Source organism: Panthera onca, chromosome C2, assembly GCF_046562875.1.
Source record: "Panthera onca isolate mPanOnc1 chromosome C2, mPanOnc1 haplotype 2, whole genome shotgun sequence".
Classification (NCBI taxonomy): Eukaryota; Metazoa; Chordata; class Mammalia; order Carnivora; family Felidae; genus Panthera; species Panthera onca.
The window spans coordinates 95,882,145-95,902,732 of record NC_138347.1 but is presented as its reverse complement, the minus strand read 5'-3'; the positions used below and the strand labels follow the sequence as shown (position 1 = coordinate 95,902,732).

General features: G+C 35.6%; 2 protein-coding genes across 13 annotated transcripts in view; one reads left to right on the top strand and one right to left on the bottom strand.

Moving 5' to 3' along the window:
• GPR160 (G protein-coupled receptor 160) overlaps positions 1-1,180 on the top strand; it is a 91,333-nt gene extending 90,153 nt beyond the window's left edge. The window contains exon 5 of the transcript XR_013549769.1: positions 736-1,180. The gene's annotated coding sequence lies outside the window, so the exon portion shown is untranslated. The remainder of the gene's footprint in view (positions 1-735) is intronic.
• The window catches only part of PHC3 (polyhomeotic homolog 3), a 90,810-nt gene that overhangs the window by 41,002 nt on the left and 29,220 nt on the right, over positions 1-20,588 (bottom strand). For 10 of the 12 annotated variants that reach the window (XR_009612180.3, XR_009612179.2, XR_009612182.2 and 7 more), the window contains 4 exons: positions 16,954-17,200; positions 8,763-9,634; positions 8,421-8,468; positions 2,946-3,096 (listed from right to left, as the gene is read on the bottom strand). Coding sequence is in view for 8 of the 12 variants with exons in the window: in XM_060639173.3 (XP_060495156.2) it covers positions 2,946-3,096; positions 8,421-8,468; positions 8,763-9,634; positions 16,954-17,200 (1,318 nt within the window). In the remaining 4 variants the exon portion in view is untranslated. The remainder of the gene's footprint in view (positions 1-2,945; positions 3,097-8,420; positions 8,469-8,762; positions 9,635-16,953; positions 17,201-20,588) is intronic. The other 2 variants (XM_060639175.3, XM_078432169.2) reach the window with 1 other exon arrangement.

The window sequence follows — 20,588 nt, the reverse complement described above, 5'->3', positions numbered from 1 at the left end:
TATAAAGCTGCATTAAGTGTAATTTGGCTTATTCAGAAAATATTGCTTGGTGTATTTTCCAATTAATTTTTAGATCATACATACAAATGTGCCAATCTTACACAGAGTCCTAAATGTTGTTAAAAATAGAGCTGTAAGTTACTGACTTTTTGAAGAGGCTAATAGCTATTACTTGCCAGTATATATAATCAGCTGTTAAAAATAAAAACAGGTGAGAAACACTGATGTTATGAAAGTAGAAAAATTACTACATTCTCTAGATTTAAGATAACTACAAGAGAAAACACAAGTAATAGGACTTTGCCACAAGGTACTCTACTTATTCAAAGTCTCATTTTCTGAACAAGATCTGTGAGTTTTTTTTATTTTTTTTAATCTTTATTTATTTTTGACAGAGAGACAAAAACAGAGTGCCAGCAGGGGACGAACAGAGAGAGAGGAAGCAGGCTCCTGTCTCTGAGCTGTCAGCACAGAGCCTGACGTGGGGCTTGAACTCACGAACTGAGAGATCATGACCTGAGCTGAAATCGGACGCTTAACCGACAGAGCCACCCAGGAACCCCCATGAGCTTTTTTTTAACAGATGCTTTTTACTTGTATGGAATTTTTAGAGATTTACAAAAACTAAATACTGGATGGAAACAAATCCCTCTGTTTTTGCAGGGTTTGCTTATTTTATGATTTGCTGAGAGCTATTCTAAAAAATCAACCTGTGCTTGCTCTGCCCCTTCATAGACACTACAGAAGAGTAGTAGGTATGAAGTAAATGAGAAGAAGATTCTCTACACTGTACCTAGACAATTTAGCCTGAGGGATACACGTGACAGAATCCTGAACTGTGTTCCTGAGGGGAAAAAAAATGTGAAGCTGTGTTTGTGTTCCAGTATTTCAAGTGCTTAAACTTTCTTTGTCACCATGAGTAATGCTTTTAAGGTAATTCAGTCACAGTCACAATGCAAGGTTAGTATCCAATTAAACTTTTATTTCTGTCTTTAAATCAAACTCCAGGAAATCTGCAGCAAAATTAAATCCATTTTCAGTGTAGAGAAACTACAAAGATTTAATACTATAGTTAGATTTTCCTAAATCTAGTTTTTGTGGTATTACTTTGAGTAAACAAAGGCAATATTAAACTTGTCTTAAATATTTTATCTAATTTTACTGACTAAACATTTTCTGTTTTTCAGGAGGGAGAAAATGTTGGAAGAAAACTGATTTCTCCCTTTTTGTGCCTTCCAGAGATTCTCACGGATAGTAAGGGAATAAGGGTTAGAGTTGTGGCACAACTGAAACAAAGGGATGGCAAGAGTAGCTTTGGTAGCAAAGTCAGTGTCCTGTTACAATCTGTGTCTGTACCTGTGACAGGGGTTCTTATTTACTGTAAATAATCACGAGAGTCATAAGATATTCAAGAGGACTGAATACTTACAAGGAAGACTGAATCAAGATGACTATTATCTGGATCAAGCTTTCTGTAAAGAACCATATGGGCTCTACAACTACTCCTCTTTGCCACAAGAACACGAAAGTCAACATAGACAATATTTGAATAAATGAACGTAGCTGTGTTGTATAGAATTTTATTTATGGACAATGAAATTTCAATTCTGCATAATTTCACATGGCATGAAATATTACTCTTCTTTTGATTTTCCTCTACCACTTAGAACTTTTAAAACTATCCTCAGCTCATGGGACATGCAAAAATAGATAGCAGAAAAGATTTAAAGCATGAACTGTAGTTTGCCAGCCCTGATCTAAATTAAATATTCATAGTTTTTAAAAATCTAACATGGGGGCACCTGGCTGGCTCAGTGGGCAGAGCATGCAGCTCTTGATTTCAGGGTCATGAGTGTGAGCCCCATGTTGGAAGCAGAGTTTACTTTAAAAATGTTCTTTTAGGGGCGCCTGGGTGGCTCAGTCGGTTAAGCAGCCGACTTCGGCTCAGGTCATGATCTCGCTTGAGCCCCGCGTCGGGCTCTGTGCTGACAGCTCAGAGCCTGGAGCCTGTTTCCGATTCTGTGTCTCCCTCTCTCTGACCCTCCCCCGTTCATGCTCTGTCTCTCTCTGTCTCAAAAATAAAAATAAAAATGTTAAAAAAAAAAAAAATTTAAAAATGTTCTTTTAAAAAGAGGGAAAAAAAGAAAAGCTTTTATTAAATAGATACATAGATAAATTAATTGAAATCTAACATGGAATGTATTTTTTTTAAGACCTAGACAGAGGGCTATATGAGTTTTATTTTAGTAAATGTTTTAGTTTTAGTAAATGTTTTATATAATGTTTTGTAAAATGTTTTAGGTAAAATACCTAGGATTCACAGTCATGTTAATATCGTGAGGAGGAGCATACAGAAGATTTACTTGATTTCATGAGTAGCACTAAAGTAGTGAATAAAAATTTAAATGCTTAAGGACAATGATTTTTTTAATCCATGTCTCTAGTAAAGAATTAGTGAGGCTTAATTTAAGAACTGCCTGGGAAAGAATATTTTTAAAAACGTACTCAGCCTGGATCACAAGTAATTACGAGGAATGCCAAATATGACTCAGAATGTTTTGTGATTTCTGGAAAACATAAGTGAAATCTTTTTATAGAACTTTGATTTACCCTAATTTTTAAGCTTAGAAATAGCTTGACCAATGAACCTGATTGGGCATATAAAACATATCTGTAAAAACTACTAAAAATTAGAAGGCTAAAGTATGTTTTTCACTTGGGTGGCTCCTCATCAATTGTTTTGTTTCTCATGAAAAAAAAAGAAAAAGAAAATCTTGAATTCTATTATATTTTGCTGTAAATAATTACATAAAAAACTAGTTTAATATCATTTCCAGTGGGGGTTCTATACTCACTTTATTACACTTCATTAATTTTACTTTACTCAACTTTATTACTAACATTTACCTAGCAGAAAATTTCCCCAAATTTAGGTATTTCCTCACCTAACAAAGGATGTTCGGAAGTCAAATCTTCTCTGCCCACAGTTATAGCTGCTGGAGACAGTGTGGGTGGTGGTGGCGTTCTGTCCATCCGAACACATTCATCTGACTCTTCTGGCATTTCTTCTTCACACACATCTTCTACTTGATAAACCTACAATGACAAACCACACTGCCTTAAAAGGTTTCTAAAAATATATTTACTAAGGTGTTCCTAACTTAATTGAAAAAAAAAATAAATTCTAAGTGTTTTAAATTTTAAAAAGGCAAAACGACCATGGAAGCAGAGTTGAAACTATTTTAGCTTCTATTTAACAGATTGAAAAGAAAACTTTGAAACAACTCAAATGAGGTTTTTCATAATGCTCGAAAATATTTCACTGAAAGTAAGTTGCGAATCAGTATCTAGGCTACAAATTACTAAAGTTTCCCAAAAGGTGACAGTCAAGTCAGGACATATTCTTAATTTTGAGAATTAAAAGAAAATTTTGATCTTATACACTCAATAACTAATTGGGGGATTTGCTATTGTTTCTATTAACTTCCAACTGTCATAAATAAAAATAAATGCTAGTACTTTTCACAAGCACACTAAGTAATTCTCCAAAATGACACATAATATATCAGGGACTGCGTAAAGGACTATACCCCAGGTTCTTCTTTATTATATTTATGTGAATTAAAGATTAAATTATGAAAAATAACATCTAAGAACATACAAAAAAGGTATGCAATTACATCTTTAATTCTTTAATCTTCTGACCTACTCAAGAATCTAATGAATTTTTATAAGCTAGTATCAGGTAAACAGAAAATACATGTCCTTGAATTAATACACACCCAAACCCACCACTCCTAAGCCATCTGACACATTATTTTTAGTTCTTCAATATTGTTTCATACTTACAAAGTTTTTAATTTTTTAACTTGACCTTTGCAATCCAATGCTAAAGAGTATACTTAAGAAAACATGGACTCAATCTGAGAAGGTACTATGTAACTAAAAATAACTAATTTTTCATTAAACTTAAGGCTGTTTTCAAAGTCCACTTCTAGACTATTTTTATCATTATTTAATCATTAGTTTTAATTTTTTTTATTTAATGTTTATTTTTGAGAGAGCGTGAGAGACAGAGTGTGAGTGGGGGGAGGGGCAGAGAGAGGGAGAGACAGAATCTGAAGTAGGCTCCAGGCTCCAGCAGTAAGTAGCACAGGGCCCGACATGGGGCTCAAACCCACGAACTGTGAGATCATGACCTGAGCCGAAGTTGGAGGCTTAACCAACTAAGCCGCCCAGGCGACCCGATTTAATCATTATTTTTGAAAGATGATAGGTTACAAAAAACAAAACCACAAAGCAGTTCCTTTTTCTAATATACAAAGCTTATTACTTAAATTTACAAAGGTCGTAAGTTTTTAAGATTAAACTGATTAATAATTATAATAAATGTTAAAACAAAAAACCTTTCAACAACATTCACAAAAAACTTGAGGTGATATCTAATACTATATGTATTTTTTATACTATCTTTTAATCAAACTATTGAAAAAGCCTGGTGATTTGAAGTATATCTTGGTCAATATAAAAGTGATCAAGATTTCTAAAACCAACATAAACCAAATGTTATAAAAGGGACTATCAAGTTTCATCTACAAAGGCATAGCTAACAGCAATACAGTTTAAAAAAAAAAATTAAGCGCGTGACCCTTGTTCAGCTCAGGTCATGATCTCATGGTTCATGAGTTCAAGCCTTGTACTATTAGTGCAGAGCCTGCTTGCTTGGGATTCTTCTCTCCCCCTCTCTCTGCCCCTCCCCTGCTCATGCTCTCTCTCAAAATAAATAAATAAACCTAAAATAAAATTAAAATTAAAAAAACCAAAAAACACCTAACTTCCAAAGCCTCTAATTTTTTTTTTTTTTTCTGAGAGAGAGAGAGAGAGGGAAGGAGAGAGAGAGAGAGGGAGGGAGAGAGAGGGAGGGAGAGAGAGGGAGGGAGAGAGAGAGAGGGAGCAAACATAAGTGAGGGGCAGAGATAATCCCATGCTGACAGCATGGAGCCTGAAGTGGGGCTCAAGCTTACCCGATTGGGGCATGAACTCATAAATGGTGAGATCATGACCTGAGCCAAAGTCAGTTGCTTAACCAACTGACCCACCCAGGAATAAAATATCTTAAAAGAAAAAAAAAAGATCTTTTCCTTTTAAAAAATTTAAAAATCCTAAAAAAATAACTTTAATCCTCCTGTTGCCAATAATTTTATACCAAATATGATATCCGGAACTGTGATGTGAATCAACTAAGTAGGCTACATTTTTAAAAATTATTGGGGCACCTGGGTGGCCTCGGTTAAGCGGCCGACTTCGGCTCAGGTCATGATCTCACGGTCCGTGAGTTCGAGCCCCGCGTCGGGCTCTGTGCTGACAGCTCAGAGCCTGGAGCCTGTTTCCGATTCTGTGTCTCCCTCTCTCTGCCCCTCCCCTGTTCATGCTCTGTCTCTCTCTGTCTCAAAAATAAATAAATGTTAAAAAAAATTAAAAAAAAAAATTATTTGCTCCCACCCCTGCATCTGGAAACCTGTTTCACCAAGGGAGATTCCTTGCCTGTCTGGATCCTCAGAAGTGAAAGCAGTCATTCATTATTGTACAGTACAATAATGAGAGCTGCTAGTATCTGTTCACATGCCAATTTTTTTAAAATGATGATAATGTCCAACACAGGTAAAGTCATCCAAAAGGAATGTCCTAGGGGTTAAAGGGAAGAAAAAAAATCTTCTAACGAGGGGCATCTGTCATAGTGATTACCTTAATTTGACAGTGGCAGGTATGTTGATCAGAGGTTATTAGAAAAGTATGGTTTTATCAACCAGTTAAGGTACACCTGTGCAGCATTCCTTTCTTAGATATTTCCTTAAAATGTTTAAATTCTCTCTTTAATATTCATGCTGCCACAAAGTCTAATCATGCAAAGAACTCTGATTTTTTAAAAATAATGAACAAGTTTGAAAGGATAAAAAGAGTCACTAATAGCATATTCTGAAATAATCTATGAAAGAATATTATAAAATAATTTTCATTCTTTATAGGTAATTCTAACTAAACATACTTTCTTCCAAATCTGCTATGTAAAGGCAAAATAAGTTAATAAAAAAAGTAGGAAATCTATCTATCACAGACATCTGGCACCATTAAACATAAAAAAATCTAAGTGCAACAACTAAAATATTGAATAAGACAAAGAAGTTGATGTTTTACTCACAAGATTAGGAAACTCCACAATTTCTGTTTAGCCCATAACTAAAACTATTCTAAAACTAGCAATGACTGCCAAACTTACCTCAATAAAGTACCTTAGTCCTATCTGTCTACTTTTCCTAAATAAACTGTGGGACATTTATTGGTTCTAAATTATCTACTGTCACACATCATACCCATATATCAATGAAAAATTTTAGTTTCATAAATGTATCTTTTATAATATATATTTTTAAGAACTACACTGATGGGGGCACCTGGGTGGCTCAGTTGGTTGAGCGTCTGACTCTTGATTTCAGCTCAGGTCATGATCCCAGAGTCATGGGATTGAGCCCGACATCGGGCTCTGCACTGGGTGTGGAGCCTGCTTGGGATTCTCTCTTTCCCCCTGTCTCTCTCTAAAATAAAAATTAAAAAAAAAAAAAAAAATACCCTGATTTAACTTCGATATTCATACTTATCTTTCAAAATGTTACATCTCTTAAATAAATATATATTCCTATCTTTAAATATCTGAAACAACCAGGAAACTGAAGAAATGTGTAATTCACAAAGAAATGTGATTTGATAAAAAAAAAATCAGATTTGATCAAAGGTAATAAAAGAAAAACATAGTTTAATAAATTTATCTTTGAGAAAGATAAAAAATAAGATAACACAGAAACATCTACAGTATGTATGACCACACCAGTGATAGCAGAAAAATGTACTATTTTCATGGGGGGAAAAACCCAAAAAAACTCCAAAATGAGATAACGTACATTTTTTAATTATTATTTTTATATTCATTAAAATAAAATTATTTTTTAAATTTATCTTACTGTTTATTTTTATTTTTGAGAGACACAGAGAGAGAGAGAGAGGGAGAGAAAGAGAGCACACAAGTAGGGGAGGGCAGAGAGAGAGGGAGGCACAGGATCCAAAGCAGGCTCCAGGCTCTGAGCTGTCAGCACAGAGACCGATGTGGGGCTCGAACTCACAAACCATGAGATCATGACCTGAGCTGAAGTCGAATGCTCAACCAACTGAGCCACCCAGGTGCCCCGATATTTCTATCCCAAAGTTTCTCCTAACAAAGATAACTAGAAAAATAGTAGGCACAGAAAGAAATTTTACTTTTTACTTGTAATTACTGTACACTTTGAAGCCTGTGTTTTTATGTTACAATATCCACTATAAATTCTTCAGAAATCTAACAGATATGGAGACACGATAACTGAATGACAAACTTATTTCTAGATGACCATTGCTGTTTCTGTCAAGTTGTTGTTATTATTTTTTTTTAGTACTCTCTACATTCAACATAGGGCTTGAACCCACGACCCCCAAGATTAAGAACTACACGTTCTTCTAAGCCAGTGACACAGACACTCCTCTGTCAAACTGTTTTTCATAAAAGTAAATCAAAGTGGAATTCAATCTCTCTCTGCATATAAACATCAATGAGGATGACAAGAATAAAGAATCTATAAATTTGCATCCTGTGAACCAAAATGTTTCCCATTGAAGAACAGACTTTGAAACTCCTTTCCTTTCTGAATTAGTGGTTATTAATTTTTAAGTGATAAAACCGCTTCAGTGAGGTTTAATACAAAACCTCCTTTGGGAAGACTGTCTTCCTCAGTTATAAACTAATTATGGATTTGATCATTCTGCCTAGACATTTAACAATCTTATTTCAACTTTTATTGTAAATCATTTTATAAATTTAAAGTCTTTTAGAGAATGTTTAAAAAAATTCTCCAGGATAATTTTCTAGGCAACAAGTACCTTTGCTAAAGGTTTATTCTAAAAATTTCACCACGATCTATCTCAATTATTCAAAACTTTTACTCCTCCCAGTGGATTTTTTCATCTTCAGATTCAATTCATCCACTCAGTTTTTTTAGCTTTTTAAATGAGAAATCTTAAGTACATATTTTCCCTTCATAGAAATTTAAAAATCACAAGTTTAGCAATTCTAAAAGATGGTCTACAGTTAATGTTTTTTGCAAACTTGGATTCTTTCCTAGAATAGATTTATTTTATTTTATTTTTTTTACAAAACTTAATTACAAAATGTAATTGTACCCAAAAATTACATCATACAAGCATACCTCTACCTTGAAACCAAAGCCCCTAAAGGCCCAGGACTTCAGAATGCACACAACCAAAAAGGTCAGGTAGATAAACCATACGTTTAAGAACATACAAGCCAACAGAAGGGATCTATGAAGGATAATCACCTTAAGAGAAAAAACTTTGTGCAGATGACACTGGTTCAAATGCATTCCCTTGGGGAAAAAAAATCAACTCTGTAAAGATAGCAGATGGATTTGTTTAAATAGTAATAAAATTAACGAGGGACTTTAATAACCATCACAAATTATCAAGCATGCAACCATACTACAACAAATGGCATTTTTTTTTTTTTTTGCCCATATAGCATGTTTGTCAGACACTGACAGATGGAAATTTCAAGCTTTTTAAATTCATAGGCATTTAGATCTAGCAATATAACATAATGTGGGAAAAAAAGTTTTTACTCTCAGTTCAGCAAGAAAGTCAAAGAGCTTCCAAGGGCTTACCACTGGTGGATCAACAGGTGCTGGTGGTTGTACTTGTAGGTTTACCGCAACAGTCTGTGGAGGAGGAAGAGTCTGAAATGGCAACTGGACCAAAGCTTCTGCAGCTGGAAGCTCCTCTTCTGACACCAAAGCATTCTGCACCAAAACCTGGCCCTGGGATAGAATTTCAGGCTGCACTTGTAAAGACTGCATAGACTGCAAGGGCAGTGGTGGAATCTGAGCTGGAGGAGATGTCGACATCTGTGGAGGGGTTGCAATTGGGATTGGAGAGGACTGCAGGGTTGAATATGGCTGGTGTGATGTTGGAGACACAATCTGCTGACCTGGGGACACCAAAGCGGACTGCTGAACTGGGCCAATGTGTACGACAGGGGAAGCTGGAAGTGGAAGATGGGATGGAAGATTCAGCTGTGCTGTAGGTTGCACCTGATTAGCAGTGGACTGCTGCAGGTTTGACCCTGGCTGGAGAGCTGATGACACAAGAGGGTGTGGCTGAATAAGTGCTTGTGGATGAATAATTATAGTAGGAGACTGACTTGGTGAATGAGGCGGTGGAGGAGACACCACTACAGACTGCTGTGCTGACTGTGACTGGCTAGGAGACATTGTTAAAGAAGGGGGATGGCTCTGAATTGGTGAACAATGCTGTGACTGGGCATTAGTAGGTGCTGGAGGAAGGCCATGGTTTTGGAGTGGCATACAGTGCTGGGATGGGGGTGGGTCTTGAGTTGGATTCTGAAGTGTGATTGGCTGAATTTGCTGTTGCTGCTGTTGCAATATCAGCTGATGATGGGAAACCTTGGGAGGTGGTGAATGAAGAGGAATCTGCTGATGTTTTATTAGAGGATGAGGCTGAATTGGAGGATATGAAGCTGTGAGAGAAAAAAATGACAATTAGTATTTTTTCCAGAAATATCATAAACATTTTTAAATAAATCTAAAGGAGGCAAGTTTTCACATCAGAATGTCATAATCTCCAGAAATCTTTTATAAGACTTTCAGACAAGAGTGATTTGAAAATATAATAACAACTTTTCCTCAGAAAACTATAAAGACTTCAAAAAATAACCTTACTGTGATAAGGTCAAAAGAAAAACTGCCTAAAGCAATTGATTCATACATCTGAAATATACACATGATTTATTCTTATTAAATTTTATAAGTCATCAGAATATCTGCAGTAACTTAACAAAGTTTATCCATCTGAATTCCTTTTTGGGGAGAAGAGAAGAAGTACCACGAACAAATGTAATATGTATATAAGTAACTTCAAAGTCATAAATATGCAATATCAAAATTCATAAATGTCTCATCTTTTCTAATCTATGTCTAAATACTCTTCCAACTAATAGTCAATGTAATTATTTATAAAGCTTCCCAAATAACTTTCCAAATTTGAGCCAGGATAAAAAGTTGGTATTATTTGACTCAGAAAATGTTTTGTATAAAAAGTAAATTCAGCTAAGCAAAACACGTGTCAATTCTGTACCACTGTTCAATAATCACTGTAACTAAGAAATAAAATCTCAGAGGCCATTCCAAATCTAGGAGAGCATTAGTTTTGCTTGCAGAGAGAATCCATGCTGTCTAAATAAATGATCTTGTTTAACTTCTCTCCCCACCCACCAAAAATAAAAAAACCAACAACAAAACCTACAGTGATCTATCACTGATACTATCAGTTTTCTCCACACAGGAGTCACTCACAAACAGGGATAATATATGTAAGAATTAGCAAAATCAAGTAGTAAATATTTGTCCCATCATTATGCTTCTTCTGCATACTAGTGTGTATGTTTACACAGAGGGGGATGCTGGGGAAATCCTGTTTACTTAAAAATGGACACTAGTTTCACTAGAAGATAAACTGAAAAGATTGCTTAATATCATATAAAAGCTATATACACTTAAAATAGGTCTAAAGACTCTGCAACATTTTCTTTAAATCTCAGAATGTTAAGATAAACCTTGCATCTATTTTTGTACTTAACCACATTTGTGGCAAAAAGCCTTATGAAACCTTGTAACAACTTTAACATTCTTGCATTTGGTTGGTTATCATTTAAAATTTGGAGATCCTTTAAGGAAATTAACATCTGATTAACATCTCAAAAGAGAGGGTTCAACAAATATCCACAAATTGTATTAAGAAAAATGGAGATTAGGTCTAAAATTTCATTTAACAAAATAATTCTCACATAACTAGCACTTCAAATTAAGACTGAAAATTTTACACTAGTACTTTATAAATGTGTTGATAAAGATTATATTATAGAACAGTCAATAAAATCTTGAAATTCTTTTTTTTAAGCTTTTTTTTTTTAAGATTTATTTATTTATTTTGAGAGACAGATATGGAAGGCTCATGTGCACGGGGAAGGGGCAGAGAGTCCTCAGCAGGCCTGATGCAGGGCTTGAGCTCCCAAACGGTGAGATCATAAAACTTGAGCCAAAATCAAGATTCAGATGCTTAACTGACTGAGTCACCCAGGTGCCCCCAAATCTTGGAATTCTAGAGAGTGCCTTTTCTCCAAAGGGCTCAAGATACTATTTTTCCTCTTTTAAATATAGGGAAATAGAGTTTTTTCCAGGATAACAGCAAAAGCCCATTTTAATTCAACTTTTTAAGTTGTAATTAAAATTTACCACTCTTTTAAGTTTCTTTTTAAGTTTATTTATTTGAGAGAGAAAGAGAGCATGAGTGGGGAAGGGGAAGAGAGAGAGGGAGAGAGAGAGAATCCCAAGCAGGTTCTGTACGGTCAGCACAGAGCCCGATGCCGGGCTTGAACTCACAAACCGTGAGATGATTACCTGAGCCCAAGTGAAGAGCTGGATGCTTAACCAACTGAGCCACCCAGGAGCCCCAAAATTTACCATATGATTGAACTACAATGTACATCATATTTATGGGAATAAAAATTCCTTCTCAGCTCTAGCAAATAAGCAATCTTTTTTTATATTCTAGAGCTGATAATTCAATACTCTCTCACCTAAATTTTTGATGAGACATCAAAGTGAGTCTATATATTTTATATTAGTCCATAAGTCCAACTGATAAGCATATACATTACAGAATAATTAAGAGAATATCTGAAGCAATACTTCTTTTTACAAGAAAAGCCCTAGTGTTCTGGAGAATATCATGTTTGTTAACTTCTCTGATTTTAATAAATATTATTGTTAAGATGGGCTTATATTTGGAGAGTTGATTATCATACTCTCTCACATATGTAGAATTCTTTATACAATTACTTACAATTAAGTATATTATTAATTACACGTTATTTTTTTTAATGTTTATTTAATTTTTTGAGAGAGAGAGACAGAGTGTGAGCAGGGAGGGGCAGAGAGAGAAGACGACACAGAATCTGAAGCAGACTCCAGGCTCTGAGCTATCATATCAGCACAGAGTCCGATGCGGGGCTCAAACTCATGAACTGTGAGATCATGACCTGAGCTGAAGTCGGATGCTTAACCGACTGAGCCACCCAGGCACCCCAACAATTACACGTTATTGTAAATTATTAAACATATTATTTTATTAAATAGTTATAGCAACCCCATGAGGCAAACAGGGTACTATGATAATCCAATATATTACAGATGAAGAAACTGGGCAGTTAAGTGCACTACCTGAAATCAGCTGGCTATTAAGGGGCAGCACTGGGTCTAAAAGAACCCATAGCCCTAGCTGAGTCTGGGTTCCTCTTATGGACTGAATGTTTTTGTCCCGAAAAATGCGTATGTTGAGACCCTAACCCCTAATGTGACTGTATTTGGTAATGGGGCCTCTAAGGAAGTAATTAAAGTTGAATGAGATCAGAAGGGTGGAATCTTTACAAGAATATACATCAACATCAAAAAGCTCAATATCCTCTCTCCTGGCACTCAGATGAAAGGCCATGTGAGGACACAGCAAGAAGGCAGTCATCTGCAAGCCAGGAGGAGAGCTCTCACCAAAAACCAAACACTGCCAGACCTTGACCTTGGGTTTTCCAGCCTCCAGAACTGTAAGAAAATAATTTTCTGTTGTTTAAGCCACCTAGACTATGGTATCCTTTATGGCAGCCTGAACAGACTAGCATAGGCTTTTCACTACATATTAAATCCATGTCTACAGAAAGTGGTATATATTTTTTCCAACTAAACTGATTTTGTTTAGAAAATTTTGTTTGGAACTGAAAGCTCTAAACTAAAAGCTCTAAAAACTGCTATAAAGACTTGAATACAGTTCATGATAATATTCAGATATGTGGTTGTTGTTCACCTTTATTTTATATATTAAAAATACATTAACTATGAAGTGAGAACTACACATTCAAAAAGAAATGATGAGGGGTGCCTGGGTGGCTCAGTCAGTTAAGCGTCTCACTAGATTTCGACTCAGGTCATGATCTCACGGTTTGTGAGTTGGAGCCCCATATCCAGCTCTGTGCTGACAGTACAGAGTCTGCTTGGGATTTTCTCTATCCCTCTCTGTCTCTGCTCTCCCCTACTCACTCTCTGTCTCTCTCTCAAAAATAAACTTAATTTTTTTTTTAATTTAAAAAAATGACGGAAAAAATCAAATGATTTTAGCACCCTAGAAATAAATATAAAGAAATAATAACCATGTCCATTATAATAATTATTAGTCTATACTGCATTAGGACACCAGTAGATTTTTCTCATATTTGAAAGCAACTTATAGGAATAAGCATTTTTCTAAGGAAAAAGACAAATTACCAATTCAAGAATCTCAAAAAAGAAAAAAATCTTCATTTCAGACTAACTTCCCACCAACAAGTGCAGAAAAACTAAGAGTGGAAAAATACAGTTGTTTCCTAGACAGGAGATATAAATTACTTTGCATAACTGCAGTGTAAGGCTTGAATGAATTTATAAGTTTGGTAGCTGCAAAGGTTTTTGTGGCTGAGGGTGTTTCATTGGTTTTGTTTCTAATCAACAACACCATGGGAAACTGGAGTTTGGTTAGTACACGTAAGAGATCTAAATTTGGAATTGAATTGTCCTGAGACTCTGATGGTTTTAGCCTACCTGTCTCCTCCATACACACATAAAATACTGGCTATCAGAGGAAGGCAACTATAGGGATACTATCACACTATCAATGAAAAAAAAGGGGAAGAGTAATTGTCAACTTAGAACCAGGTATTGGGACTCTTGATTTCAGCTCAGGTAATGATCTCAGGGGTTTGTGAGTTCAAGTCCCACATCAGGCTCCACAATGACAGTGCAGAGCCTGCTTGGCATTCATTCTCTCTCTCTCTCTCTCTCTGCCCCTCCCTCCCCTCTCAAAATAAATAAACTTAAAAAAAAAAAAAAAAAAAAAAAAAGAACCAGGTATTGGGAGTTCAGTAGGACTGAAAATCTAAAATTAGATCTCCTTGCTTGAACTCACCCTGAAAGAGGTCCTAGCTTTCTTTGAAGGTAGCATTCTCTTTGGTAGTAAACTAACCCACCCTTCATTATAATCTATCATAACTGTAAGAGTCACTAAAAACTGTCCCCTAAGCAGTCATTTCAAGTGCAGTGGGTCACTGCTTGTCCACACTGACTCCTCTATTAACACTGGCCAGAGGCTGGTTTGAGGCTGAAAATACTCTGGACAGTACAATACAAAAATCCTGTTATCAAGCCATACAGAGAACAGCACCTAAGCACACATATGTTTATAAAAAAGAATTCACACCACACTACACTATGAATGGATTTATTAATTTATACATTATAACAAAGCCTGTACTTAATTTCCAAAATTCAAATGGAAAAAAAATCAACTATTAATCCAACAAATATTTACTGTCCATCTATTGTAGAAAGTGTTTATAAGGTACAATTTATCGCTGTCAAGATTAAGGGATGAAAAGGTGAATCTGAAAAAGGATTAAAGGAGTTAATAATTGTAAAGTACTTGACATGTAAGTGCTCAATATTATTATCTTACTCTCAAAGAGCTTACTATCTAGGGAAAAGCTAAGTATATAAATAAGTATAAAAGAAAAAGGACCATGAAGAAGCATAAAAATGCTATACAAGTTCAAAGTGATGAGAGATTTCTAACTAGGGGAATCAAACAATTACAAGACACTGAGGTTGGGTGCTGAGGATGCTGGCAATATTAACACAGAGGAAAGATGTAAGAGAAATAGGTTTAGGTGAAGAAAAAGGAGACTTCAGTAATATAAAATTAATCTTTAAAAAGTAATGCAGAGTTTTAAAAAGAAAGAAGACGCTTACTTGATGAAGTTGATCAAAGGAGGGGTTTTTTAAGTTTATTTACTTATTTTGAGAAGGACATTTATTAGAAATAACTTTTTTTTTAAATTTATTTATTTTGAAAGAGAGAGAGAGAGTAGGCATGAGCACACAGGGGAGGGGCAGAGAGAGAGAGTGAAAGAGAATCCCAAGTGGATCCTGAGCTGTCAGCACAGAGCCTGCAAGGGGCTTGAACCCATAAACCATGAGATCATGAACTGAGCCAAAACTGAAAGTCAGACACTCAACTGACTGAGCCACCCAGGTGCCCCAGGAGGATTTTTAATGAAACATATGTGATGTCTAGCCCAGTGAATGACACACACACACACATACTTTCAATAAACAATAGTTGAAATAGCTATTGAAATAACATATGCAGATATATATAGGAGAAATCTAAGTATGCATGAGAAGCAAAGGAAAGGATCCAGCATGAGGGAAACAAAAGATGCTGTAACAACTACAAGAAAAAGTCAGGTGCTGGTAAAAAAAAAAAAGAAAAAAAAGATGCAAATCAATGACACAATCAGTGTTAACTTTAAAGTAGAAAGCAGATAACTCCTTATCTTATTATAAGTGAACAAAGCTCAACACTGATAAATTCTGAGATGAATAGAAGAGATGGTAAGGAAACTCATGCTGGATGGCCCCAACATTTTCAGCATGAGAACCGTGAAACAGTTATCTGTGGACAGCAGAAGGTTTCAAAGGTTGATGAGAATGAAAATGACTTAACTGACTGCCTGACATCTTCCTCTCAGAAATGAAATAAAAGATGGAAAAAAAGCAACACGGTAAGGGAAATAATTACACAAAATCCTTAGTTTTGGAAAGTGGTAAACTCCACTCACTAATGACAACTTTAAACAAAAAATATGTGTGCTTTTTTTTAGAGGTTTTAATTTTGTTCCACTAAAGCATATTAAATAAACTATAGGCAAATCTTTTTTTTTTTTCTTTAAAGCTAGAAGGTTTTATAATAACAAGCACTGACAGGATGTGGAGAAAAAGGAACCCTCTTGCACTGTTGACAGCAATGCAAACTGGTGCAGCCACTGTGGAAAACACGATGGAGGTTCCTCAAAAAATTAAAAATAGAACTATCCTACAATCCAGTAATTACACTAATGAGTACTTACCCAAAGAATATGAAAACACTAATTCAAAAGGATACATGCACCCCTGTTTTTGCAGCATTATTTACAATAGCCAAATTATGGACGCAGCCCAAGTGTCCATCCATAGACGAATGGATAAAGATGTGTAGATATATACAATGGAATATTACTCAGCCATCAAAAAGAATTAAATCTTGCCATTTGCAACAACATACATAGGGCTAGAGAATTTAATGTTAAGTGAAACAAGAGAAAGACAACTACCATATGAATTCTTCACATGTAGAGTTTAAGAAACAAATGAACAAGGAAAAAAAACCAAAAAAACAGATTCTTAACTACAGTGAACAAAGGGTTTACCAGAGGGGAGTGGATTGGGGGATGAGTGAAATAGGTGATGGAGATTAAGAGTACGCTTATCTTGATAAACAGTGATAAAGAGAATTGTCAAATCACTACACTGTACACCTGAAACTAATATAACACTATACATTAACCATAGAAGAGTTAAAAAAATATTTTTAATCAAATAAATAAAAAATAAAAGCTATTGGTTTTACTAGTATAATGGGAGACCAGCACACAATGAAGATGTTAATCAAATGTTAACTGACCAAAAAAGTTTATTTTATTATTGTAATTTGTTTTAGCTGTTGGGCTCTTTTGGTTTCCCTTTTTTCAAGCTACAATGCTGACTTTTTGTAAACTCATGAAATTCACATTTTAAAATGTTTTAAAAGCATTGTTCTTGTTCAAGTAATAGACATCTTTTGTATGAATAATGCAACTATTTTCAACAAGTTTTATCCTACCTGGTGCTATTAACTGGTGAATACTTGATGTCCGAGTGACAGCTGTGCTTCGTGATTCCAGACTTGGACTTTCTCCTTTCTTATTACTTTCTGGAGAAGGATCTCGTTGGCTGATTTTAGAACTGGTCACTGTTGTTTTGTTATGACAAATTGTCAGTGACTGAGTTTGACTAGTGCTTTTTGGCGGACCATTCTGTGAGCTAGATAATACACCCAACTTCTGGCTGCGTAATGTTAAATTCTGAACCTAAGAACCACACAACAAAAAATAAGGATGAAACAGATGGTATTAATTGAGATGTGATAATCATTACCATTATAACAATGACAACAAGTTTTCATTACGCTTTTCGTACATAAAGTTCCACTTTAAACAACTGATTAATCCTAAAGGAAAGGGGAGTTAGGACTCTAAGTAATCATACCTTAAATTAAGGAAAAAAATTTTTAGAAGACATTAAGGGAATCATTAAGAACAACATGAAAACAGTATGTATATAATAAATGAACTATGAATATGAGGAAATTACTATGCAACATACTGCACTTTGAAGTTACCAGCTCAGAGACAGCCAAAGGGAGGGGAGAGAAGGGTATTCCAGATACGGGAGAAAACCTGAGCAAAGGTGCAGGGCAGAAGAGCCCAGGGTGCATAAGGCAAGAAGGAGCAATTCCTTCAACTTCACTTTGACTTCTCCAGGCCAAGATTGTAAAACACTGAAGGTTACAAGGGCCTCATGTTACATGGGCCTCACTGTTACTACACATACAGTTAGGAGAGTGCACAAAAGATACTGTCATCCTCATATAGATCAGAAAGAGGTACCAAAAGGAAAAAAAAAGACCCATTCTATCGAGATTATATGGAAACAACTCATCTTGTTTTTTTGTTTTTTGGGGTTTTGGGGGAGGGGGGCACTCATCTTGTAAATAAGAAAACTAATTCATCAAATCACCTACCCCATTGTGATAATTATGAAAATCATTTCCCATTAACTCCTTTTTAAAATCCTGTTGTTATGTAATACTAACTTGTCTCTGAGAACTAGATCTTGTGAACTGACAAGACTGTGCACAGACTTGAAATGGCTTATGGTCAAGGCTCCTGTCTACACCCAGGGTTACTCTACACATACTGCCAGTCTGGATGGTAGCAAGGATCATCCCAATGACTCTCACCTGAGGTTTATAACATTTCCAAAGAGCAAGGCAGAAAATGCCTCTCCAAGAGCTGCCTAACCTTTCACCTATCTGGAATGAATGCATTAAATACATTTATGCTAGCACACGGCATGAGTAGGAAATTAAAGTAAAAGATTCTAAAGTGACAAAGCAAGTGAGATACTGCTGCTTTATGAACACTCCTCAGTTTCATGTGTGGTCTGTCTCTAGAACTGTATCATTAACTGATACTCACAGGCGATCCATTCTCTTCACAAGTGCCAAATGCAGTGTTCAGCCAACGACAGACACTAAATAAATGTTTACTTCAGAGCAGTTGAAGCTTAAATCATTCTATTCTGAGCTACTGAAAAAAATTTCTAAGTGAGACTACATGGAGCATCTTCTCTGATTTTTGTCAAATACTCCATAGCAATGTAAGTGGACTAACAACTGCTGTATTACGAAAATTTAATGCAAAAATAAAATGTGCTAAAATCCAGGTTTCTAAGCTTGCCACTGAAAGCCCTCCACAGTCTAGGTCCAAACCACTTCAAGCTCATCTTCCACTACTCCAATCCACAATATTCACTCTAGCCAAACTGTTCTGCTCACCCTTCTCCAAACACATCTTGTACTTCCTTGATGTACTCGTTCATGTACTTGAGCCCTTGACTCAAGTTTCTCTTGCCTAAAATGCCAAATACTTCCTCAAAGCTGTCCCCTGAAGTCCAATCCATTCTTCAAGGCCCAGTAAAAATCACACTGACTCTCCCAAAGAAACCTCTACAAAGTCCCTAGTTAGAAATAACGTCTCCTCCGTCTAGAATGCATTTCCCATTGAAATTGGATCATATTGGCCTACAGCACTGACAAATATCTAGCTTATTTTAGAATTACTAATGTCTCTGTCAATGAAATACTGAGACTCTGGCTGGCAGGCTCTCATCTCTGACATGCATTTTTATACTCCCCACAGCTGAGTGCTACAGACATAACAGAAACTCCACAAGTCTGAGATATTCTCCTATTTCTGATTTTAAAATATATGTTAACTGGCTCTTATTTATTTTTTTGGTAAGTATTTAGTTCTATTTATGTTTTTTTTTTTTTTTTAGCAAACATTAAAATCTGTTCATATTTAACCAAAAAAAACTCAACAAATATCTAGTAGAGGCACATTAAAATCTTTCAGGAAGCAAGGAGAAAGAGCCTAAAATTTAACATCTGCCATAATTGATCTATAAGGTGAACCACATCACAATAATAACCAAAGGTTGAATTATAATCTAGAAAACTTGAAAGTTTTCTTTCAAATGAAAAGCATATTCACAGTAAATGAGGATTTCACACAATGAACGCTAAACCTGTAGCAGTCCATTTCTGTAGAATCATACACCTTTTCTTCTAATTTTACTTTCTGGAATTCTGAAAGAAAATATATGTGTGTCCTTATTATATATTTTATAAACTATATATTATTTATATGAAAAGATAAATTTTAGAATATGGTTGTAATAGCCATGGTCATCTCGGTTTATATGTTTACAATAAATTTCAAATATGTTAACTATACTCAAAGTATGTTACTGAGTTAATTTAGCTGTTAACAGAAAGATCGACATATTCAGATTTCCTTGACAGAGCTTCCCTCTTGAGAAGAACCCAACCTTTCTAGATACAGAATAGTAAGGCACTCTAATGTCCAATTTGCTTTCATCGGAACTTTTCCTATGATCAAATTATGGAAACGTTCTGACTTTTAAAAATGTCTAGGTTTCACATGACTTATTTCTGCTAATTTCACACATTACATTTTTACAGTGGATTCCTCAAATACTCTCACATCAATTATTTAATTTGTTTCTAACAAATAGCGCGTGAATTACTATAGCATCCCTTCTTTGCAGATGAGGAAACTAAGATTTAATGTCAGACTGCTAACAGTGGAGTTGAGTTTCTAGTTTTTATTTTAAGCTTATTTATTTATTTTGAGAGAGAGAGTGATGAGAGCACACCAGGGGGAGGGACAGAGAGAGAGAGTAGACAGTCTCTGCACTGTCAGCACTGAACCCTATGCAGGGCTCAAACTCAGCAACAGTGAGATCATGACTTAAGCGGAAGTCGGAAGCTTAACCAACAGAGCCACCCAGGCGCTCCTGAGCTTCTAGCTCTTAAACCCAAAGGGCTGTTTTCTTCTCAATTCTAAAAGCATTCCCCGATAACATTGGTAAGATTTGTTGCTTTTAGTCCTGTATCTTTCTGAAAATTATATTTTTTTACTTATTTTTATTTTCTTGGTCATGGTAGGGAAAACGGATGGAGCATTTAAAACAGTAAATAAGGGGGGGGGGGGGGCGGGGGGCGGCCCTGGATGGCTTAGTCGGTTGAGTGTCCGACTCTTGATTTCAGCTCAGGTCATAATTTCAGTTTGTGACTTGGAGCTCCACACTGGGTTCTGCATGGACAGCATG